This window comes from Oncorhynchus kisutch, linkage group LG17 (genome assembly GCF_002021735.2).
Source record: "Oncorhynchus kisutch isolate 150728-3 linkage group LG17, Okis_V2, whole genome shotgun sequence".
Lineage (NCBI taxonomy): Eukaryota > Metazoa > Chordata > Actinopteri > Salmoniformes > Salmonidae > Oncorhynchus > Oncorhynchus kisutch.
The window spans coordinates 67,801,807-67,827,195 of record NC_034190.2 but is presented as its reverse complement, the minus strand read 5'-3'; the positions used below and the strand labels follow the sequence as shown (position 1 = coordinate 67,827,195).

General features: G+C 40.7%; 2 protein-coding genes and 1 long non-coding RNA gene across 5 annotated transcripts; 2 read left to right on the top strand and 1 right to left on the bottom strand.

Moving 5' to 3' along the window:
* The first annotated feature begins 483 nt into the window (after positions 1 to 483).
* Positions 484 to 2,721, top strand: LOC109908159 (myeloid zinc finger 1). The gene is made up of 2 exons (XM_020506687.2): positions 484 to 613; positions 1,140 to 2,721. The coding sequence occupies exon 2, from the start codon at positions 1,163 to 1,165 to the stop codon at positions 2,015 to 2,017; it is 855 nt and encodes a 284-aa protein (XP_020362276.1). The 5' UTR covers positions 484 to 613; positions 1,140 to 1,162; the 3' UTR covers positions 2,018 to 2,721.
* Positions 2,722 to 8,981: 6,260 nt separating this feature from the next.
* On the top strand, positions 8,982 to 23,519 carry LOC109908160 (protein-serine O-palmitoleoyltransferase porcupine). Of its 2 annotated transcripts, none has more exons than XM_031794433.1 (15): positions 8,982 to 9,173; positions 9,966 to 10,144; positions 10,337 to 10,529; positions 10,674 to 10,717; positions 13,885 to 14,066; positions 14,171 to 14,301; positions 14,517 to 14,537; positions 14,804 to 14,818; positions 15,402 to 15,527; positions 17,435 to 17,535; positions 17,785 to 17,861; positions 17,935 to 17,998; positions 18,269 to 18,354; positions 21,271 to 21,384; positions 21,520 to 23,519. In XM_031794433.1, the coding sequence occupies exons 2-15, from the start codon at positions 10,006 to 10,008 to the stop codon at positions 21,619 to 21,621; spliced, it is 1,395 nt and encodes a 464-aa protein (XP_031650293.1). In that variant the 5' UTR covers positions 8,982 to 9,173; positions 9,966 to 10,005; the 3' UTR covers positions 21,622 to 23,519. The 2 variants fall into 2 exon arrangements, with proteins under 2 accessions (XP_031650293.1, XP_031650294.1); XM_031794434.1 differs by lacking the exon at positions 8,982 to 9,173 and adding an exon at positions 9,217 to 9,518.
* Positions 23,510 to 25,123, bottom strand: LOC109907116 (uncharacterized). Of its 2 annotated transcripts, none has more exons than XR_002257485.2 (4): positions 24,991 to 25,123; positions 24,374 to 24,499; positions 24,219 to 24,285; positions 23,510 to 23,957 (listed from the first exon to the last, which is right to left on the bottom strand). It is a non-coding gene; the product is annotated as an uncharacterized LOC109907116 (long non-coding RNA). The 2 variants fall into 2 exon arrangements; XR_004203687.1 differs by having other exon boundaries at positions 24,374 to 24,562; positions 24,991 to 25,122.
* Positions 25,124 to 25,389: the final 266 nt, after the last annotated feature.

Sequence of the window (25,389 nt, the reverse complement as noted above, 5' to 3'; positions counted from 1 at the left end):
CAACTTGTGAGGGAGACTGAAAATGTTAAAATTGTTCTTAAATTATTTGTTCAATTATATTAATCTACACACAGATGTAATTTAAAAACATCTTACTTTCACGCCTGAGCAGAATTGATGCTTTCAAACACAGCAAAGACAAAGTACACGTTCACGGCCAGGATTGCAAGTTAGCCTGCACAGGCGCTAGTGGTCGTTATTTACCTGTCGTTTATTTTAAATTTTTTATAGTGAGCCGTCTAGAAACAGATCAATAGTGACCTATGTCGGCTGTTTATGCTAGTTGCAGGTGTGTTAACGTGTAAAAAAACAAAAAAACTACGCAAAACCTGTTATATAGATATCATCATATTGTAACTTGTTATATAGATCCACGTCGATATTTTAAAGGCGTATGCATGTACTGTAGGAACGGAACCAGTACAGCCATACGTACTGTAGGAACGGAACCATTACAGCCATACACGGGGACCAAAATTGGGTGCTTAAGTTTCTGGGGGAGTGTGTAAGTGATGCACCTAACATACAAAAAGCGCTCGACACTGCCATGAAAGTTGCATAGTTTGCTGTCGTTTGTGTAATTTCACCTTTATAGCGTTAAACGTTATTTTCTGTAAGTATTTTTCAATTAACTGCCACCTCTTTGTATAACATATGTGTATATGAATTGCAGACGTGCAAATGTTGATGGTCCAGCAACCCTCTTGAAAAATCTGCCTCGTCGCTTTAGCTGCTTGCTAACTAACGATTAGCTACAACGAGCCAACACAAATGTTATTAGCTATTCTAGCAAGCTATCCTAGGAAGCTAACGTTAGCTACAATCCACGCTCTTTCTTGATAGTTAGTTACAACCAGTCGCAGTGTCTTTCTGTACTTGACACGCATTTCAGTTTACAGCAAGTTTGTTTGAAGGTACGAAGATGCACTGGGTAGCTAGCTAGGTGAATAATGGCTTAATACCGTTAGTTAGCTACATTGCAGTATTACAAATGGCAAATTATATATCATGTATTTATCCATTGGTATGGGCACATGTTTCATTGTTAACATCAAACTTTCTTTTTTTTTTTTTTACTGTACTTTAGAGTTTGTCCTTTTACCTCTAATTTATTTAGTCTGACTCGTCTTTTTTGCCAGGGTTTTGGGTGGAGTAGGTAGACATGGCTGACCAAGAAATTGGGCACGTTGGGTTGGGCAAGCGGGCTGCAGCAGGTGCTGCAGTTTTCAAAGTGCGCGAGGCTGCAATGGCTATTCTTCAAACAGAATCTACTGGTAACCTGAAAGTACAAAAACGGAGTGTCCCATCGACTCCTTTCATCATACCAGAACCTTCCCTAAAACCATACAAGCGGCCCCCCACTCTGCTATTGCCACCTTCGCACCATGCCATCCCAGTTGGAGGATTTACCTGTGAGGTGTGCGGCCAGAACTTCTTCTCTTTTCCTCAGATGGTGAGACACAAACAGTTCCACGACGAAGAAAGGCCCTTTCCCTGTGGTGTGTGTGGGAAACGTTTCCTGAGCCGCAGCCACTACACTGAGCACCAGCGGGTTCACACTGGGGAGCGCCCCTTTCCTTGCGACCAGTGTGAGCGCTCGTTCACCACACACCACAACCTAAAGCGTCACCACACCATCCATGCCAAAGAGGAGGCGTACCGCTGCCGAAAGTGTGGTGTACTCTTCTGCCAGCGTCACGAGTACCCCAATGGCATACCTCAACCTGACCTCGAGCCTCGACCTGGGTTCGAATCCATGCCCACGATGCAACCCACACCTCCCATTCAGGTCACACTCACACCCAAGCAGCTTAAGAAGCTTAACAAGAAGAGCCATAATCTCTCAACCAAACATGATCATTCTAAGAAGAAGAAGAAGAAGAAAAAGAGGAGAGTCAAACATCCAGGCACAGCAGAGAAAGTACATTCTGTGCCTCAAGTGGAACTTTGGCCTGTGTTGTTAACTAGAGGAGAAAAATTGCAAAACGTTGCGTATGACATCGAGGTTATTCTTTGATTCTGCATGATGAAACAAATGGGATAATCAGTTAGATCATTATTTTTAAAAACAAGATGAACATTGTTCTGTTTCTTCTCCACCCATGTGGATGCACTGTTTCATAAAAGGACTTATACCTCAACACTTGTTTTGCATCACATCATGATTTTGGTATTTATTCCTTCATTGAGTTTGAGAAAATAAGAACTTTCTCTCCACCAGTGATAATGATTTAGAAAATATTTTGTCAAGCATTTAAAATGGTTAACAGTCCTCTGAAATGTTATGTTTTTGCCTTTGAGATCATGACAAGTTTTTGTTGGTGTTACTTTAGTGTATATATATTTTTGGGATTATGATTCATTCACTCAATTATACTTGATCCATTGTGAAGAAAGGGCTAATTAGACTGTCTATACATTATTAAATTACTTGCTGTTAAGCTATCTTACTCTTCTGTTACACATTCAAAACTAATTTCTATAACAAATCATGTTCATTCACTTTTTAGATTACGATCATAGAGGCCTGTAGTGTTTCTTGCTGGTTCTCAACCATTAAATTGTCCAGAAATTGCCCTCATCAATGTATGTACATGTAAATAAATCTGAGTTTTTTTGTTGATTATGAATTATGAATATCTATAGTCCGTGTCAAGTGAATAATTCTGTTGAATTGGAGTAACAATTAAAGTTCCAGAGTCAAATTGCTATGAAATGATATATTGTCTCTGATTTGAATTCTGCATAACTACCTCAGGCTGTAGATTGTAAATATGTATTTTTTTTAAAATTGATAATGTGTTTACTAATTTCTTGACTTAACACTTTACTATATATAAATGAATGATGTGGATCGCGTTACTTCAGCCACACCCTTTGCTGACAGGCGTGTAAAATCGAGCACACAGCCATGCAATCTCTATAGACAAACATTGGCAGTAGAATGGCCTTACTGAAGAGCTTTCAACATAGCACCATCATAGGATGCAACCTTTCCAACAAGTCAGTTTGTCAAATTTCTGCCCAGCTGGAGTTTCCCAGTCAACTGTAACTGCTGTTATTGTGAAATGAAAATGTCTAGGAGCGACAACTGCTCCTAGACATTTTCTATCACACAACTCACAAAACGGGACCGCCGCATGCTGAAGAGCAGAAAATCGTCGGTCCTCGGGTTACAAAACTTACTACCAAGTTCCAAACTGCTTCTGGAAGCAACGTCAGCATGAGAACTGTTAATCGGGAGCTTCATGAAATTGGTTTCCATGGCTGAGCAACCGTACACAAGCATAAGATCACCATGCGCAATGCAAAGCGTCGGCTGGAGTGGTGTTAAGCTTGCTGCTATTGGACTCTGGAGCAGGGGAAACGCGTTCTCTGGAGTGATGAATTGCGCTTCACCATCTGGCATTCCGACGGACAAATATGGATTTGGTGGATACCAGGAGAACGCTACCTGCCCCAATGCATAGTGTCAACTGTAAAGTTTGGTGGAGGAGGAATAATGGTCTGGGACTGTTCATGGTTCAGGCTAAGCCCTTTAGTTCTAGTGAAGGGAAGTCTTAACGCTACAGCACACAATTATATTCTAGATGATTCTATGCTTCCAACTTTGTGGCAATAGCTTGGGGTTGGCCCTTTCCTGTCTCAGCATGTCAATGCCCCCGTGTACAAAGCGAGGTCCACACAGAAATGGTTTGGCGATATTGGTGTGGAAGAACTTGACTGGCCTGCACAGAGCCCTGACCTCAACCCCATCGAACACCTTTGGAATTAATTGGAACGCTGATTGCGAGCCAGGCCTAATCGCCCAACATTAGTGCCCGACCTCACTAATGCCCTTGTGGCTGAATGTAAGCAAGTCCCTGCAGCAATGTTCCAACCTCTAGTGGAAAGCCTTCCCAGAAGAGTGGAGGCTGTTATAGCAGCAAAGGGGGATCAACTCCATATTAATGCCCATGATTTTGGAATGAGATGTTCGACGAGCAGGTGTCCACATACTTTTGGTCATGTAGTGTATTTTTTCTTCTTCTTTCTATTATGTCACGAGACTCCTCTTAAAGTGAATGTAGGCATGCATAGAAATATTGGCTCAGCTAACATAAAATACTGGTCTGACAAATACTGTAAAGTACTTTGTATCCTCCTCTGTATTACAGCAGACATGTCTATCACTTATCTTCAGTATTAAATAAGGTTAAAGAGGCACCCATCTTGCTTCTCTATATCATGCTTGTCTTGCAACAACATGTAAACACTAAATTGTGCTTATGTGAAACATAACATTTGATATGCATCAGCAGTGCTAGAAGTGGGTTATTACCATCACCAACTGTTATGGATCTAGTTCTGGGTCCTGAGCTTGACTAGCTCTAGTAAGATCCCTGTTTGGATATCGTCCAGAGATATGGACGGAGTAACGTTTACTATAGCTCTGTTGGAATAACTTTTATAGATAACTTTGACACCTGGAAACAGAAGATGCTCTACGGGAATGACAGAGTACATCCAAATCATCTTGGCTCATGGACTCTGTCCACGCATTTCAAGGCTGCGTTGAGACAATGACTTATCAATGACCCAAGCCCAGCTCCGATACCATTGTGTCGCTGAGTGTTAGTAATGCTGCAGCAAATATACATTATCCCAGGGGTGGTAGCAGTCACAATGTAAGTAACCTAATTTATGTCCCTCTTAACTCCCCTGAATGCCTCTGTCGATCCTACAGCTATTGTATACAGTAATTATGTTCTTATGGTGTGTCCTAGTAGGAAGTCCACTGTGTGCCGCTCACCCTGCACTATCAGCTCCAACATAAATAACATTATCATGTCTACTTCTGATAAGCTTCCCAGTAAAGCAATAAATACAATAAAGCATCCCAGAAAAGTGTGAAAAATAGCCTACATGAACATAAACAGCCTAAGAAATGAGGTTCAGAAAATCAACTTGCTAGTAACAGATGACATTCGTATTCTGACTATCTCTGAAACTCACTTAGATAATACCTGTGATACAGTGGTAGCAGTACATGGCTATAACATCAACAGAAAATACAGAAATGCCAATGGGGGAGGTGTTGCGGCCTATATACAGAGCCACATTTCTGTAAAGGTTAGAGAGGATCTCATGAAATACTATTGAAGTAATTTTGCTACTGGTTCACCTGCCTCACCTAAAGCCCATTATTTTGGGGAGCTGCTATATACCAAGTACTAACAGTCAGTGTCTGGATAATATGTGTGAAATGCTTGATAATGTATGTGATATCAACAACATTTCAATGTGACCTTAATATTGACTGGCATTCATCAAGCTGGCCACTCAATGAAAAGCTTCAAACTGTAACCAGTGCCAGCAACCTGGTTCAGGTTGTCAGTCAACCAAACAGCACAGGAATGAAATCATCAACATGTATTGATCACAACTTTACTAATGCTGCCGAAATCTGCTTTAAAGCTGTATCCAAATCCATCGGCTGTAGTGATCACAATATAATAGCTATATCTAGGAAAACCAAAGTTCCAAAGGCTGGGCCTAATATAGTGTATAAGAGGTCATAAAATACATTTTGTAGTGATTCCTATGTTGATGATGTAAATAATATTTGCTGGTCTGTGCTGTGTGATGAGGAGCAACCAGACGCTGCACTTGACACATTTGTAAAATAGCTTTTTCTAGTTACTAATAAGCATGCACCAATAAAGAAAATGACTGTGAAAACTGTTAAATTCCTGTGGATTGGTGAAGATTTTTTTTAAATTATTTTGAGAGGGATGAGGTCAAAGGAATGGCAAATAAGTCTGGCTGCACGACCGATTGGCAAACGTACTGCAAATGGAAAAATCATGTGACTATACTGAATAAAAAGAAGAAACTATACTATGAAACAGATAAATTATATAAAGAATGATAATAAAAAGCTTTGGAGCACCTTAAAGGCAAACTCAGCTCCATCATTCATTAAATAAGATGGCTCATTCATCACAAAACACATTGATACTGCCAACTACGTTAATGACTTTCATTGGCAAGATTAGTAAATTTAGGCATGCCAGCAACAAATGCCGACACTATGCATCCAAGTATTACTAACCAAATTATGATTTCCAAAAAGTGAGTGTGGAAGAAATGAAACAATTATTGTTGTCTATCAACAATGACAAGCCACCTGGGTCTGACAACTTGGATGGAAAATTACTGAGGATAATAGCAGACACTATTGCCACTCCCATATCTTCAATCTAATCCTACAAGAAAGTGTGGGCCCTCTGACCTGGAGAGAAGCAAAAGTATTTCCTCTACCCAAGAATAGTTAGTCCCCCTTTACTGGCTCAAATAGCTGACCAATCGGCCTATTTCCAACCCTTAGTAAACTTTTGGAAAACATTGTTTGACCAGATACAATGCTATTTTACAGTAAAGAAATTGATAACAGACTTTCAGCACATTTATAGGGAAAGACATTCAACATGCACGGCACTTACACAAATGACTGATGGCTGAGAGAAATTGTCGATTAAAAAGCTATTTTGTAAGACTTCAGTGTGGCTTTTGACATTATTGATCAAAGTTTGCTGATGGAAAAACGTTTGTGTTATGGCTATAAACCCACAGCTACAGTGGGGCAAAAAAGTATTTAGTCAGCCACCAATTGTGCAAGTTCTCCCACTTAAAAAGATGAGAGAGGCCTGTAATTTATCATAGGTACACTTCAACTACGACAGACACAATGAGAGAGAAAAAAATCCAGAAAATCACGTAGGATTTTTAATGAATTTATTTGCAAATTATGGTCATTCAAATCATTCACTAAACCTCAAAATACCTCAAATAAATCTTGTAATGAATTATGTGGAAATTGAGCAAGTTGAGGAGACTAAACTGCTTGGAGTAATCCTGGATTGTAAACTGTCATGGTCAAAATATATTCATGCAACAGTAGCTAAGATGGAGAGATGTCTGTCCATAATAAAGCTCTACTCTGCCTTAACAGCACTATCAACAAGGCAGGTCCTACAGGCCCTAGTTTTATCGCATCTGCACTACTGACACCAAGCTGTCTATTTATACTACTAGCACACAGCTCAGACACCCATGCATACCCCACAAGACATGTCACCAGAGGTCTCTTCACAATCCCAGTCCAGAAAAGACTTTGGAAAGCACACAGTACTACATAGTCCATGGATACATGGAACTATTCTACATCAGGTAACTGATGCAAGCAGGATCATTTTCTTTTTTTCTTTTAAAAGATAAAAATACACCTTATGGAACAGCGGGGACAATGAAGAGACACAGACACACGCATTGATTTTTTAATCATAGATATGTGGGCTGAGGTGAAAGGTGTTATAAAATGTAATGTCATGTAATAATTGAAATCGTATATACAGTGCCTTGCGAAAGTATTCGGCCCCCTTGAACTTTGCGACCTTTTGCCACATTTCAGGCTTCAAACATAAAGATATAAAACTGTATTGAAATATCCAATATATGTCGTTCCACTTCATGATTGTGTCCCACTTGTTATTGATTCTCCACAAAAAAATACAGTTTTATATCTTTATGTTTGAAGCCTGAAATGTGGCAAAAGGTCGCAAAGTTCAAGGGGGCCGAATACTTTCGCAAGGCACTGTAACTGCCTTAATGTTGCTGGACCCCAGGAAGAGTAGATACTGCCTTGGCAGCAGCTAATGACTCATATCTCTCATATAAATATTGGTTAAACTGAATTTTGACTTTTAGTTTGAAGTACTATTCATGTGGTAAATGTAAACTAGGTTGTGTTTACAAAGGCAGACAAATTCCGATATTTTTTTCACTAATTGGTCTTTTGACCAATCACATCAGATCTTTTAAAGAGCTGATCTGATTGGTTGAGCTGATCCCCCCCCAATCTACACACCATACCCCATAATGACAAAGCAAAATATATATATATTTTTGCAAATGTATACACAAAAAAAAAATGATATCACATTTACATAAGTATTCAGACCCTTTACTCAGTACTTTGTTAAAGCATCTTTTGGCAGCGATTACAACCTCGCCTGGGGCGGCAGGGTAGCCTAGTGGTTAGAGCGTTGGACTAGTAACTGAAAGGTTGCAAGTTTGAATCCCCGAGCTGACAAGGTACAAATCTGTCATTCTGCCCCTGAACAGGCAGTTAACCCACTGTTCCTAGGCCATCATTGAAAATAAGAATTTGTTCTTAACTGACTTGCCTAGTAAAATAAAGGTAAAATAAAAAATATAAAAAATAAAGTATTCTTGGGTATGATGGTACAAGCTTGTCACATTCTTCTCTACAGATCCTCTCAAGCTGCACAGCTGTTTTCAGGTCTCCAGAGATGTTTGATCGGGTTCCAGTCTGGGCTCTGGCTGGGCCACTCATGGTCATTGAGACTTGTACCGAAGAATACATTTGCAAAAAAATCGAAAAAACTTTTTTCACTTTGTCATTATGGTTCACTTTGTCATTACAATTGAATTGAATCCATTTTTAGAATAACTTTAACTTAACAAAATGTGTAAAAAGTCAAGGGGTCTGAATACTTCCCGAATGCACTGTATATAGACTAATTTGATATTCCCTGGTCTCCCAAAGCCACAGTATAGTTATTACTTTACTCACAATTCATTTGTACATTTGATTTGTTAGATTTTTTGCAAATCAATTGATCTATTATCTATCGATATGGTTTGTAAGGTTTGTCTGAGACAAAGCTATGCTCACTGGAACGCATTTGCGAATCCATGACCAAAAGGATATCTGCAGGCGGAGCGTATTTTTCGCTGTATGCGTCCCATTGGTCGCATAATACCTGTACCTTATGTACCCTTTGTGATTGGGCATACAGTCAAAGCCACCACTGGTAACAGTTGCAGTTGATTTGCTAACTACCTGTATCGGGGCAACCAACTCCAATAATTGGCTGATTCCTCTAAAGCGACGCAGTTGATTGGTTAATCCGTTTGTATGGTAGCACTGGCTGCATGAATTGCTAAAGCAACTGCTGCTGATGCTACAACCTGGTGCTTGGTGTCGGCGTCACGCTACATCTGGACCGGCCGTGCATGAAGCTCATAACATTGTGTCAAGTGGTTACAGATAGAAGAAACGGACAAGTAAACCCATTTGAGGGAACAACTGACTGAAGGGTTTGGAGGTAAAACACAATTTTCCTCTCAAAAATATAAGCAAATCTGGAATGATGCTGAGTCTCGTGAAAAAGCGTCTTTCTCCCTCTGGCGGTGTAGCGTGTGGGGCTCGGCTAACAATCCAGACACCACTGTGTGTAGGTATTTTCTTATCTGATCATGGTCGATGATTGGTGAGAAAGCATGGTCAGCGAATTTAATTAATAGCGGATAGCTATCGTTATCAAGTGAGCACAATAATGGAAGACTGTACTGCTACGACCTTTGCAAACCGCAGCCGACGTCAGTGTGAAGACAACTGCACTGCGGATTAGGACGGATTTGTATGGCGCCAGCCTGCTAGCTAGCTATTTGTGAGTTGTGCCTTGTAAACCAGCATGCAAATTAATGTTGTGTGTTGTAGCTTGGGAAACAACATAAACCTGTCCGTTTGTGGAAGACCATTTGGACCACTTATAGATTAAATGTACGATATATTGATATAGCAGAACAGCTTGCCTGGTACTGTCTGTAGTTGTCCATGAACGCACACAGCTGCCTGCATATCATATGCATTTTGTTGATGCACAGATGCCGCCTCCCCCCCCAAAAAAAGAGAAACTGTGCTTGTCTTTTCCTACTATCACAGACTTGATAACTACTTTACTGAGGAACGACTGTGATATATGATTGTGCCCCTAGCTATTTTAAGATTCATGTATTAATTGTAAGTCGCTCTGGATAACAGCATCTGCTAAAGAACTTACATTTAAAAAGTTAATATAGTTTAGCCAGTAACCCTGCTCTGCTTACTTTGTCAGCATGCACGAAGAGTGAACCTTCCAAGGTTCTGTGAATAGCATGATGGGGTCCTTCAGCCGACAGGAGTTCTTCCATGAGCTTGTGGAGGGCTGTCTTCTGCCCACCGCTCAGCAGGGCCTGGAGCAGGTCTGGCAGCTTCTGGTCATCTGCCTTCTATGCCGACTTCTCTGGATTCTGGGTGAGATTTCACATTCCTTTGTTTGAAACGTCACTTTTGGAATTTCATTGTCGCAGACATGATGAGTCATTTAGATTTGACATTTTTGAAAAATGATTATATAGTACTGAAGAACTACATGCATGTTTTATGACTGTCTACAACTACATGCTCTTATTCTCTTCTGTCTTGTTGTTTTGTTGGCCTGGTCAGGCCTCCCATCCTATGTGAAACACCTGAGCACTGTGGCAGGAGGGTTCTACACCCTGTACCTGTTCTTTGAGCTCCACATGGTGTGGGTGGTACTGCTCAGTCTACTGTGCTACCTCATCCTCTTCCTCTGTCGACACTCCAGTAACCGGGCCACCTTCCTCTCCATCACCATCCTCATCTACCTGCTCATGGGGTAGGTAGGCCTTCTCTGTTACCAGGCAACAACATACAACTTTTTAAGCAAAGATGATTGATGATAAACAACTTGACTTAGTCCTTTTAGCTCCTAGTGGAGTAAACCGCCTCTAATTGGTCTACTGTTGACTTATCCAACCAGAGAGCTGCATATGATGGACACCACCACCTGGCACAAAATGAGAGGTTGGTTCATACTTTGTAATTAGTTTTTATATATATATATACATGGTACCAGTCAAATGTTTAGACACCTACTCATTCAAGGGATTTTCTTTATTTGTACTTTTTTCTACATTGTAGAATAATAGTGAAGACAAACTATGAAGTAACCAAAAATGTGTTGAACAAATCTAAATACTTTTATATTCTTCAAAGTAGCCACCCTTTGCTGATGATGACAACTTGATGACAACTTTGCACGCTCTTGGTATTCTCTCAATCAGCTTCATGAGGAATGCTTTTCCAAAAATCTTGGAGTTCTCACATATGTTGAGTACTTGTTGGCTGCTTTTCGGGTGATTGTGGAGGCCTGTTCATCTGATGCAGCACTCCATCACTCTCCTTCTTGGTCATATAGCCCTTATATACCCTGCAGGTGTGTTGGGTCATTGTCCTGTTGAAAAACAAATGATAGTCCCACTAAGCGCAAACCAGATGGGATGGTGTATCTCTGCAGAATGATGTGGTAGTCATGCTGGTTAATTGTGTCTTGAATTCTAAATGAATCACAGACCGTGTCACCAGCAAAGCACCCGCACACCATCACACTTTCTCCTCCATGCTTCACAGTGGGAACCACACATGCAGAGATCATCCGTTCACCTACTCTGCGTCTCACAAAGACACGGCGGTTGGAACCAAAAATCTAAAATTTGCACTCAGACCAAAGGACAGATTTCCACCGGTCTAATGTCTATGGCTCGTGTTTCTTGGCCCAAGAAAGTCTCTTCTTCTTATTGGTGTCCTTTAGTAGGGGTTTCTTTGCAGCAATTTGACCATGAAAGCCTGATCTACACTGTCTCCTCTGAACAGTTGATTTTGAGATGTCTTTCACTTGAACTCTGTGAAGCATTTATTTAGGCTGCTATTTCTGAGGCTGGTAACTCTAATGAACTTATCCTCTGCAGCAGAGGTAAGTTGGGTCTTCCTTTCCTATGGCGGTCCTCATGAGAGCCAGTTTCATCATAGCGCTTGATGGTTTTTGTGACTGCACTTGAAGAAACTTTCAAAGTTCTTGAAATTTTCCAGATTGACTGACCTTCATGTCTTAAAGTAATGGACTGTCGTTACTCATTGCTTATTTGAGCTGTTCTTACCATAATATGGACTTGGTCTTTTACCAAATAGGGCTAGCTTCTGTATACCACCCCTACCGTGTCACAACATAACTGATTGGCTCAAACACATTAAGAAGGAAAGAAATTCCACAATTTAACTTTTAACAAGGCACAGCTGTTAATTGAAATACATGACTACCTCAGGTGAAGCTGGCTGAGAGAATGCCAAAAGTGTGGAAAGCTGTCATCAAGGCAGAGGGTGGCTAATTTGAAGAATCTCAAATATAACATTTATTTCAAATTGGTTACCACTTTTTTTGGTTACTGCATTATTCCATAAGGGTGAAGTCAGAAGTTTATATACACCTTAGCCAAATACATTTAAACTCAGTTTTTCACAATTCCTGACATTTAATCAGAGTAAAAATTCCCTGTCTTAGGTCAGTTAGGATCACAACTTTTATTTTAAGAATGTGAAATGTCAGAATAATAGTAGAGTGATTTATTTCAGCTTTTATTTCATTCACCACATGCCCAGTGGGTCAGAAGTTTACATGGACTCAATTAGTATTTGGTAGCATTGCCTTTAAATTGTTTAACTTGGGTCAAACGTTTGGGGAGCCTTCCACAAGCTTCCCACAATAAATACATTTTTGCCCATTCCTCCTGACAGAGCTGGTGAAACTGAGTCTGGTTTGTAGGCCTCCTTGCTCGCACACGCTTTTTCAGTTCTGTCCACAAATTTTCTATAGGTTTGAGGTCAGGGCTTTGAGATGGCCACTCCAATACCTTGACTTAGCTGATGTTAAGCCATTTTTCCACAACTTTGGAAGTATGCTTGGGGTCATTGTCCATTTGGAAGACCCATTTGCGACCGAGCTTTAACTTCCTGACTGATGTCTTGAGATGTTGCTTCAATATATCCACAGAATTTCTTTTGTGAAGTGCCCCAGTCCCTCCTGCAGGAAAGCACCCCCACAACATGATGCTGCCACCCCTGTGCTTCACGGTAGGGATGATGTTCTTCGGCTTGCAAGCTTCCCCCTTTTTCTTCCAAACATAGAGGGTCATTATGGCCAAACAAACATTATGGCCAAACTATTTTATTTCAGACCAGAGGCCATTTCTCTGGTGGTTTGGCTTTTTTATGGTTTTATAGCAGTGGCTCCTTCCTTGCTGAGCGGCCTTTCAGGTTATGTCGAGATAGGACTCTTTTTACTGTGGATATAGATACTTTTGTACCTGTTTCCTCCAGCATCTTCACAAGGTCCTTTGCTGTTGTTCTGGGATCGATTAGCACTTTTTGCAGCAAAGTACATTCATCTCTAGGAGACAGAACGTGTTTGGTGTTTATACTTGCGTACTATTGTTTGTACAGATGAACGTGGTACCTTCAGGTGTTTGGAAATGGCTCCCAAGGATGAACCAGACTTGTGGAGGTCCACAATTTTTTTCTGTGGTCTTGGCTGATTTCTTTTGATTTTCCCATGATGTCAAGCAAAGAGGCACTGAGTTTGAAGGTAGGCCTTGAAATACATCCACAGGTACACCTCCAATTGACTCAAATGATGTCAATTATCCTATCAGAAGCTTCTAAAGCCATGACATCATTTTCTGGAATTTTCCAAGCTGTTTAAAGGCACAGTCAATTTAATGTATGTAAACTTCTGACCCACTGGAATTGTGATTAAGTGAAATAATCTGTCTGTAAACAATTGTTGGAAAAATGACTTGTCATGCACTAAGTAGATGTCCTAACTGACTTGCCAAAACTATTGTTTGTTAACAAGACATTTGTGGAGTGGTTGAAAAACAAGTTTTAATTAGTGTATGTGAACTTCCGACTTCAACTATATTTTTTTAGTTTTTATGTCTTCTATTGTTCTACAATGTAGAAAATAGTAAAAATAAAGAGAACGCCTTGAATTAGTAGGTGTGTCTGAACTTGACTGGTACTGTGTATCCCCCAAAACCCAGTGAAAGATGAATTAACAGGTTACAGCTATGTGTTGTACATGAAAACATTAACAATGTGATGAATATTTCAAGTCTCACTGAGTACTGTATCTGCAGGTTCCCAGATGGTGGTTGCCATGAAGGCCATTTCTCTAGCCTTTGACCTGGATCGGGGCGTGGTGGCTAATGTGCCTTCTCCTGTGGAGTTCATGGGCTATATCTACTTTGTTGGGACTATCATATTTGGGCCCTGGATCAGCTTTAACAGCTACAGAGAGGCTATAGAGGGCCGCAAACTGGTAAGTTCAATGTTAAGTCCTGTCTAGAGCAGAGGGATACGGAAGAAGATAGATAAAGTATATTGAGAGGGATGGTATTTAGATATTCTCCTCGTCTTCCTCAGAGTTTCTCCTGGATATGGAAAGTGTGTGTCAGCTGGGTGAAGAGCCAGCTGTGTCTGATCACCTCTAACTGTGTTGCTCCCTACCTCTTCCCTTACTTCATCCCCATCTACGGAGACAAGCTGCTACGCAAGTAAGTGGATGACCTAACCTCTTATTGCTGTTGTAATGATTTAGTGTAGGTCATAGAATGCATCCACAGACATTGATGTGTGATCGTTCAAAGACAAGTGCAACGTAAATGTCTTTTGTAGGAAAGATGTTTGAGTAATGTTTTTCTGTAGTGCATTCTTATTTGTTTATTTTCCTCCCTTTAAATAAATGTTCTTGCCTTGGCTCTATCCCCAGCAAAACAAAACGGAAGATCAGGTAAATATTTATCAGATTTAATGACTATACAATATCCTCCATCTGTCTCTGTAATTTATTTTATGTTGCATGTCCATTTCTAACTCACCAGCTCTTCCACCTTCCTGACACCTGCACCTCTTTATCCCCATCATTCCTACAACCGCGTCTCTGTCCTGCCCATTCATGCCATGAGACTTAAGAGTGAGTGTGTATCAGTTAAATGTATTGAATAAAATAAATGGTGATAACTGATTAACATTTTCCTTCTATTGTTTGCTGCGCAGAGCTTCTGTGGCAAGGTATGTTTAATGGCATTTATATTACCATGGAGAATTGTATTATTGGTAGGTCCAATGCAGTAGTTTTAATCTCCATATTAAATCATTTCTGCTTAACAATTAAGTACCTTACTATGATTGTTTTCAATTAAATGTTCAAAAAGAAACCTAGCGAAGAGCAATATCTCAAGCAAGAAGAATAAAAATGGACTTCAGGTGGAAAAGTGCAGTGTGAAGGTGCGACAGTGGGAAAGAAGTGCTCGTATGCACCTCTGCTCACATCAATTGCGTTTGGTTGGGAAATCTGGTGGGAGAACAAGTAAACATTTGAGTGGGGGGGAGAACTAGCTGTTATTGGCAGAAAGGTTGGGAACACTCTTTTTTTTATTGGTCTATTTACCACATTACCAGGCAGGCCAAAACTACATCCCACCAAACAGCTCTTACACTAATAGGGCATTATCAAATTTTTAAAACAATTTCGCAGTATTAGTCCAACCTCAGTGTGGAAATATATACAGCACAGGAAAATACCGTAAGTGTGATTTGAGGCTTTTATTTTGACAGGTGTCTTCTAATCTAACCTTCTTCCATTGACCTCTAGGTGGCTCCTGGCCTATGAGAATGCACTCTCATTCCACTTCAGCAACTACTTTGTGGGTTACCTGAGTGAGACCACCACCACTCTGGCTGGAGCAGGCTTCACTGAGGAGAAAGACAACCTCAAATGGTCAGGGCATTAAAGCATCATGGTGACTAGGCTTGGCTTAGATGTGCCATCATGTACAGTGCATTTGGAAAGTATTCAGACCCTTTGAGTTTTTCCACATTTTGTTACGTTAATCTTGTTCTCAAAATGATCAAATCGTTTTTTCCCCTCATTAATCTACACACAATGCCCCATAATGACTGTTAGGTTCTAATTCTCAGAGTAAAAAACTCAACGGACACTATGAAAGATTAACTAAATTTATTCTTCACAGATGAATAAATTTAGTTGCATTAGACAAACACATTTTCACACAAGCACTGATATTTAACCCTTCCGCCTAGGCTGAGTCTCCTCCTACACACCTGTACAAACATTGTATCACTGCTAGCCAGGACACTAAGTGATATGGGCCATAAACCTTAACGTGGCCTGATCTTACCCCCCATGGCTCTCCCCTTATTAATGCCTGCCATGTGATCGCTTCCCGGCACTCAATATTTCAATAGGATACCTGATATAATGTAAACGTTAAACATTACCCTCTCTCCCTCAGTGTCAGAACCCAACATGACTAAGCAAAAACAGGTTTTTAGATATTTTTTTTGCAAATGTATATCACAAAGAGAAAAAAATATATCCCATTTCCATAAGTATTCAGACCCTTTACTCAGTACTTTTTTGATGCACCGTAGGCCGTAATTACAGCCTTAAGACTTGGGTATGACACTACAAGCTTAGCACACCTGTATTTGGGGAGTTTCTCCATTCTTCTCTGCAGATCCTCTGTCAGGTTGGATGGGGAGTGTTGCTGCACAGATTTTCAGGTCTCTCCAGAGATGTTTGATCGGATTCAAGTCTGGGCTATGGCTGGGCCACTCAAGGACATTCAGAGACTTGTCATGTAGCCACTCCTTCATTGTCTTGGCTGTGTGCTTAGGGTCGTTGTCCTGTTGGAAGGTGAACCTTGCCCCAGTGTAAGGTCCTGAGTGCTCTTGAGCAAGTTTTCTCCGAGGATCTCTGTACACTGCTCCATTCATCTTTGCCTTGATCCTGACTAGTCTCCCAGTCCCTGCCGCTGAAAACATCCCCACAGCATGATGATGCTGCCACCACCATGCTTCACCGTAGAGGTGGTGCCAGGTTTCCTCCAGATGTGACGCATGGCATTCAGGCCAAAGACTTCAATCTTGGTTTCAGCAGACCAGAGAAGCTTGTTTCTCATGGACTGAGAGTCCTTTAGGTGCCTATTGGCAAACTCTAAGCGGGCTGTCATGTATCTTTTTACTGAGGAGTAGCTTCTGTCTGGCCACTCTACTGTAAAGGCCTGATTGGTGGAGTGCTGCAGAGATAGTTGTCCTTCTGGAAGGTTCTCCCATCTCCCCAGAGCAACTTTGGAGCTCTGTCAAAGTGACCATCGGGTTCTTGGTCACCACCCTGACCATGGCCCTTCTCCCCTGATTGCTCAGTTTGGCCGGGTGGCCAGCTCTAGGAAGAGTTTTGGTGGTTCCAAACTTATTCCATTTAAGAATGATGGAGGCCACTGTGTTCTTGGGAACCTTCAATGCTGCAGAAATGTGGCTCGACACAATCCTATCTTAGCGCTCTACGGACAATTCCATCAACCTCATGGCTTGGTTTTTGCTCTGACATGCACTGTCAACTATGGGACCTTATATAGACAGGTGTGTGTGCCTTTCCAAATCATATCCAATCAATTTCAAGTTGTAGAAACATCTCAAGGATGATCAATGGAAACTAGATGCACCTGAGCTCAATTTCGAGTCTCATAGCTAAAGGACTGAATAATTGTGTAAATAAGGTTTCTATTTTTCCCGAATGCACTGTAAATACCTTATTTGGCCCCCTCCTAGTTCTCTTTCCCCCTTCAAACAGCCCAACTGAAATGCATGTGTTTTATTCTCCAGGGATATGACGATTGCCAGGCCCTTGCATGTGGAGTTTCCCAGGTCTATGGTGGAGGTGGCCACCTCGTGGAATCTGCCCATGTCCAAATGGCTCAACACCTGTAAGCTTTCTGTGAAATGGGACACATTTACAGCATTGTTACTCTGCCTATAAAAACCTTACTTTGAACCAAATACACAGAATTAATACAACTGTTATTTATATTAAAAAAATACAAATACATTTAAAAAACTTCAGTTGCCTCTCTACAAATTTAAATGTAAAGCAGTGAAAATCCCAACTCAATTACTCCATTTGAACCCGGAAACAACCATGATTCCCATAAAACTGTTTCTGTCTGATCACCCAGATGTTTTTACCAGTGCTCGCAACCTTGGAACCTTTTCAGCCATCCTAGTGACATACACAGCCAGTGCACTTCTACATGTGAGTATGCACACGCAGGTGTGAGTGCAGGTGTGTAAGAGATTTTCTTACCATTGTCTCCTTTGGCCTTTAGGGTCTCAGCTTCCACCTGGGTGCAGTGCTACTGTCTCTCGGGTTCATCACGTATATTGAGCATGGTAAGTCTATAAAATAAATGGCCTGCTATTCAAAAATAGCCCTTTGCTAATTTTATTTAAGTTCCACGTTACCTTTCAGTAGTAACACTATTTACATCTGGAGAATAACCTTTGGTGACATATAGAGTTGATTTATTACTAATGAACAATCAATTAACTTGGCTTTGTGGCACAAAACACAGCAAATGCTGAGTATGTATGACAGGATAAATCATTGAATTATATTTGATCTGCCTGAGACTAATTTTATTTTGTTTTCCTCTGTTCCAGTTTTGCGGAAGAGATTGGCAGCCATTTTTAATGCGTGTATTCTGTCAAAGAAATGCCAGCCAAACTGCTCTCACAAGAACAATAAGGTATGGTTTAAATATTTTATTTGTGTGATATTTATGCATAATGGAATTTTCATGTGTAAAGTCTAAAAGATTTGTCAATATTGTCCCCATGCAAATGGTCCATACAACATTTCACAATATCTCTTATACTTAAAGGAAAAATATACCCACATCCATTCAGTCCTGTAATTTAGTGTTAAATAACACTGGGAACAATATTTTTTGTCAACAAATGTTTCATTTTGGCGTTATAATAAGGTTGGTAGAAACATGGAAAATCATTGTGGAAATCTGTTATACCTCAAGTCGACTACAAAATCCACAATGCTTTCTAATGGCTGGCTGGCTAGCAAACGTAGCAACACACAATAATACCAATGACCATATTAGCATGTAACGTAGCTAGTTAGCTGTAAAATTGGCTAAACAAACTGCACTATCAATTTAGGCATCTACAATGTCACCATATTCAACCTGCAGATCGATGTGCCTCACAGAGTGGAGTCTAACATTTGCAATGGCAGATATACTTTTGAGGAGACGTTGCCCATGCTACGTCAATGGGCCGTGCGGTGCATTCTGGGACAAGGAGTTCTCTCCTGCAAGGAGTAAATAGGAGTATTGGGCGCTAGTTCAAAACCCAACATTAGCACAAATTCCGTCAACAAGAAGTAACACATTAGAAATATTTCCCGAGATGTGAGATAATTAACTTGCTATCCGTGATATCGCATAGCTTTGGGATCGTGACATTACGTACTTTCGAGGAAAATCCGCACCTTTCTCAACATATACACTGACTTTGAGAAGGGATTGCGTGACGATTAGCTTAGCAACCGCCTAATGCAGCATGATAACGTGAACGCGATTGGTTGACAGTCTGCTGGGTGGGGTGTTATACATTCCTTCATTCATTGGATTCCTATCTCCTTTCTATAATATCTATGGCAAGGGCACCATGTAATACACCCTGAACTAAATAGGAAAACTGTGCTAGACCCTCCATTAAATTCCATACAGTGGGGCAAAAAAGTATTGTCAGCCACCAATTGTGCAAGTTCTCCCACTTAAAAAGATGAGAGGCCTGTAATTTTCATCATAGGTACACTACAACTATGACCGACAAAATGAGAGAGAAAAAAATCCAGAAAATCACATTGTAGGATTTTTAATGATTTTATTTGCAAATTATGGTGGAAAATAAACTTTTGTTTTTGACCAAATACTTATCTCAATACTTTGTCATTGCCAACAAAGGGTATATAACAGAGGTCAAATGTTTTCTGTAAGTCTTCACAAGGTTTTCACACACTGTTGCTGGTATTTTGGCCCATTCCTCCATGCAGATCTCCTCTAGAGCAGTGATGTTTTGGGGCTGTTGCTGGGCAACACGGACTTTCAACTCCCTCCAAAGATTTTCTATGGGGTTGAGATCTGGAGACTGGCTAGGCCACTCCAGGACCTTGAAATGCTTCTTACGAAGCCACTCCTTCGTTGCCCGGGCGGTGTGTTTGGGATCATTGTCATGCTGAAAGACTTGAAAAATGCCCTTGCTGATGGAAGGAGGTTTTCACTCAAACTCTCACGATACATGGCCCCATTCATTCTTTCCTTTACACGGATCAGTCGTCCTGGTCCCTTTGCAGAAAAACAGCCCCAAAGCCTGATGTTTCCACCCCCATGCTTCACAGTAGGTATGGTGTTCTTTGGATGCAACTCAGCATTCTTTGTCCTCCAAACATGACGAGTTGAGTTTTTACCAAAAAGTTCTATTTTGGTTTCATCTGACCATATGACATTCTCCAATCTTCTTCTGGATCATCCAAATGCTCTCTAGCAAACTTCAGACTGGCCTGGACATGTACTGGCTTAAGCAGGGGGACACGTCTGGCACTGCAGGATTTGAGTCCCTGGCGGCGTAGTGCGTAACTGATGGTAGGCTTTGTTACTTTGGTCCCAGCTCTCTGCAGGTCATTCACTAGGTCCCCTCCGTGTGGTTCTGGGATTTTTGCTCACTGTTCTTGTGATCATTTTGACCCCACGGGGGGAGATCTTGCGTGGAGCCCCAGATCGAGGGAGATTATCAGTGGTCTTGTATGTCTTCCATTTCCTAATAATTGCTCCCACAGTTGATTTCTTCAAACCAAGCTGCTTACCTATTGCAGATTCAGTCTTCCCAGCCTGTTGCAGGTCTATAATTTTTTGTTTCTGGTGTCCTTTGACAGCTCTTTGGTCTTGGCCATAGTAGAGTTTGGAGTGTGACTGTTTGAGGTTGTGGACAGGTCTTTTTATACTGATAACAAGTTCAAACGGGTGCCATTAATACAGGTAACGAGTGGAGGACAGAGGAGCCTCTTAAAGAAGAAGTTACAGGTCTGTGAGAGCCAGAAATCTTGCTTGTTTGTAGGTGACCAAATACTTACTTTCCACCATAATTTGCAAATACATTCATTAAAAATCCTACAATGTGATTTTCTGGATTTTTTCTTATTTTGTCTGTCATAGTTGAAGTGTACCTATGATGAAAATTACACGCCTCATCTTTTTAAGTGGGAGAACTTGCATAATTGGTGGCTGACTAAATACTTTTTTGCCCCACTGTATTTCTCGAGGTAGGAATATCGCAAAAATATGATCAATGGCTCATTCGAAAGAAGACGTTCTGACATCGACCAGTATTAAAATATGACATGTATGATAGACGTTTTCACAATTTTAAAGTTGTATTCCTGTTAACTTCCAGTGTAGTGAGAGCGACTATCAGGGTGCAGCAAGGATTTCTGCCTGCTTGAACGCCAATAAAAATTACCCAGGGAACATCACTCAAAGATGCACAAAAACATAACATTCAAAATGGGTGAACCTTTCCTTTAACCAATGCCAAAAAATCACCAATAAGAATGTTTGCAATCTCTTCTGCTCCTCCCATCCACACAGGTCCTGTGGGTGTACGTCATTAACGTAGCCTTCAGCACCCTGGCTGTCTTCCACCTGGCATACCTGGGCTCTCTGTTCAACTCCAGTGTTGACTACATGGATGATGATGAAGAGGTAACTATTTACTGAATGGTGTCATCTCTAAGATGGTCAAATACATACTCTGAGTCATCGTCAGATCTTTTAGAACGAAGCATTATGGTTGAGTTAGACATTTCAAACCCATGTCTACGTTCTCTCCCTTTACAGAGTGACGTGGCCAACCACACCATTCAGAAGTGGTCGGAGCTGAGCTGGGCCAGCCACTGGGTGACGTTTGGCTGCTGGGTGCTCTACCGCATTATCCTCTAAATGTGTGTCTGTAAGAGAGAGCGAGCTGGGGATAGAGACGTGGAGAGAAATGAACCACCCCTTTGTACAGTATATAAACTATTTTACTCTAGACCAACATGCAGTGCTCAGGACACCGCCTAAGAGATTGGGCTATCTACTTACTGTAACCTGCTGGTGACAAACTATTTTTGATACTCTTAAAATAATGTCCCACTCTTCCTTAATCGCTTAATTTTGTTTTTAATCACATCATTTTGTTTGAGCTGCTGCATTCGTCCCTTGTGGAAAGACTGATCAGGATCTGCTATCTGACATCTCACTGTGATTCTCAATCAATACCCATCCTGTCAGCATGGCAGTGGTCATTCATTCACTCTTTTATGGACTGCTAAGAACTAGTTTTCAGAAGTGATTCCAGAATATGCCATTTAAGTATTGTTTTCCTGTTTCTCTATATTAGAATGCTATATATTTTTCTATTACATCTGTAGAGTATGTAAATAAAACCCAGGTTGGAGATTAAGAAAGTTTCTATTTGTATGACAGCACAAAACAGAATTATTAGGCAGCTTTCCTTTTGTGGATTTTAGTAGAAATATAAGTTTTTATTTTATTTATGGAAATAATCATGTCAATTGGGGCCAAATTTTAGCCAGTTTTTCCATTGTCCTGTTAATAACTATGTAACTGTGATATATTTGACAAATTATTGTAGTTCAGTCAAGAAAGAATACTAAAGTCTTTACTTGGTCAGTCAGAGTTCTTCATGTTGCTGTAAAGCAGATTATGAAAATACATAACTTCCTGTTTTCGATGCAAAATGAAGATGACGTTTGAAGTTGCATCAGTAACTAAAGGCTTTGGTCATTTTCTATATCCTGCTCTTTTAAAAAAAACATGCTTTTAAGAAAATGTATTATTTCTAATGGAATGCATACTGCTCCTGAACATACTGCACATAAACTGAATCGTACTGCTGCTGGTTATCCCACACATCCCATTCCTTACCGACAGATTCTACCGTATCTGTTATGTTTACGTAGATCTGTCCACGAGATATTACATATACTATAATTTAGTAGGCTTTCCTGTAGAATACAAGGTTCAACTCATTTGCATTGCAATGCACAAGAAAATATTTGTATAGCTAAACCAAGACCACAGCCTGTTTCCAATGTGAACAAATTAGTCATAGTGGGCAGAACAAGCAAGGAGGTTGGCAGAGCCAAGCACGAGCTAGTGAAATCCTATTGGCCTGTTCTAGCATGCATCTGCACATTTCGGTTAGGGAATGCGTACTCTGAAGTGTGCAATTACTCAATTCGCCTTTGCACACCTAAACAAAGCAAATGTTTTGTATTTTGCTTTGATAAACGGGAAAGTCTACAAAACTTAATCCACTTTGTTCATAACTGATTTATAGTTTTTGTAGCTGAACTGTATTGAGATCAAATGTTTAATTTGCAGACTGGCCATCTCCTTCCATCTTCTCCCACTGCTGGCCGCTGGGCTTCCTCTCACTACCATATTTGGTAGTGGGTGGAAACGGCTAACGGATGCTTCACCTTTATACATCTGGTGAAATATCTGTCTCATTGTTCTATCTGTGGCACAAGTGCACAGCCTTAGCACACCACCTTTCACCACTGTCCTAGTGAAATATTAATCTCAAGGGTTTGTTTTGTCAAACTTTTACCTACAATATGTGTGAAGCTACTGAGGGAGATATGTGATACTTTTTAATACATTTTGTATCAAACCTGAATCGCTATTTATCTTTGGTTCAAGTTTATGTGAAGTACTGTTAAAGGAAGCTACCTTGAGTAAACCATTTCTGACAAGCAGACATGTTCTTATGTAGCATTCAAAGACATATCTTGTGTGAACATGTAACAATAAACTGCTGGACTGTTTTAGGAAATAGTTTATTTGCTTATTTACAAGAATGGTTTGGACTGTTAGTTGATCAAAATAAGGAACTTTGGGAGGGAACAATTGGGTAGATGATGGTTTCAGTTTCTCGGGAAGCTCAGATCATTGGCTGAGTTTGACCTCGTGACCATCCATTTCCAAGCTTCCTACAATCCAGAGCAGACTGAGGGAGGGGAAACAGGGTGGGAAGAAAGGGCATACCCAGTGGATCACTGATGGATGGAAATGTGGGTCACTTTCTGCCCTTGTGAGAAGAGGTGAGCGTAGTTGTGTAGCGATGGCCTGTCTGCAGGCCCAAGGGAGGTTCTTCAGCCTTGTCTACCCTGAGGATCCCCATGCTTGTGATGGCAGGATCCCAGCAGAGTCTCCAGAGCCATCTTTACAAATACCTGGAAATTATTGCTTCTCTCCCTTCGGCTGTCCTAAGAGGGGATGGAACACCGAAAGATACCTTCAATGCAGACACACAACATGCAAAGTAGACAAGAGACCCTGCTTATCACATACTGTAGCATTGGGTGGGAAGAAATAGCCGACTATAATTGACTTGGTCCAGCTCAATCATTTGGAGAGCAAGGACTGGATTGAGTTGACTTAAACTTAGAAAATGACAACTCATATACACAAGGCTGTTTTAGACCATCATCCTCCTAACCTCAATCCTCGATTACTCTAATGCTTACCTCCTTGCTTTTTGTTATCTCCTTTCTGATCAGCTTTCTTCAGTTGCTCCTTAGGACTCTGAGGTTGCTGAGGAGATTCATTGGGGGGAAATAACTTAGACAAACTCAAACTTGAATGTTTTAATCTACAATGAATGAGAAGTTCTTGTTCTTACCTTGGTAGCTGATTTCTTGTCAGATTTGTTGCCCACAAACGATGAAAGAATGTTGATTTATTAGTCTTTAAAAATAACTCCCCATGATCCAGGAAAAGGGATGGTGCATTTTATTTTCCACCTTAACTGGGGAGGATGGGCTCGTGGTAATGGCATTAAATACAACAAACGGATTCCCCTCAGCCTCCACTGTAATGTTCATATAGTCAATGTTATAGTCAATGTATGACTGTAGAGGAGACTGGGCACAAATAACACACTATTTTACCTTTATTTAACTAGGCAGGTCAGTTAAGAACAAATTCTTAGGGTGCACCACCCTATGGGCTTCCCAATCACAGCCAGATGTGATACAGCCTGGATTTGAACCAGGTACTGTAGTGACACCTCTTGCACTGAGATACATTGTCTTAGCCCAACTAGATGGATAGTCCCATATTCAACTGAATAGAATAAAAAGACACACAGTATAGCATAGGCATGAATTCACTACATTATACACTACCCCGAGAAAAGCATTTATATATGATAATATTTGTTTTATATAGAAAAAATAGGCTATAATAAAAATATATATAGGCTAACCATATCATAAAATTTTACTTTACAAATAATACCTTTTGTTCCTGGCATTTTGGCTGCGCTCCATAGTCTGTGTATCTTTTACAAAACTCAGTGCTTATGTGGCGTCCAACTCGCTCATTTATTGCTCCGGCTCCTGAATGGTATCGTCACCAGAGAGAGCCCTTTCGGGAAAAAGCGCAGTTAACAAGCAAAGAGCCCCGTCAGCTGCGCGAGGGGGACACCGTCCTTCTGGACTTTGCTGAGCTCAGGCGAAACGTCTGAACGTGCGACCCAAACTCATAATCCCATCATTGTATGGACAATGCGCTGTAGATCTAATTGTTCTCAAGTACAACAACAAGAAAGAGTTTTCATCATAGACTATATGTGTGTGTGGATACGCGCGTCCATGTGCATGTGCGCGTGTGTGAGTTGTGTAAGGTATGAGTTGG

Bases quoted from the DNA above. Each gene is read 5' to 3' on its own strand.
- LOC109908159 (XM_020506687.2), top strand. From the start codon at position 1,163: ATGGCTGACCAAGAAATTGGGCACGTTGGGTTGGGCAAGCGGGCTGCA.
- LOC109908160 (XM_031794433.1), top strand. From the start codon at position 10,006: ATGATGGGGTCCTTCAGCCGACAGGAGTTCTTCCATGAGCTTGTGGAG. The intron at 10,718-13,884 runs GTTGGTTCATAC...CTGTATCTGCAG, and splicing joins CACCTGGCACAAAATGAGAG to GTTCCCAGATGGTGGTTGCC. The intron at 17,999-18,268 runs GTAAGTCTATAA...CCTCTGTTCCAG, and splicing joins CATCACGTATATTGAGCATG to TTTTGCGGAAGAGATTGGCA.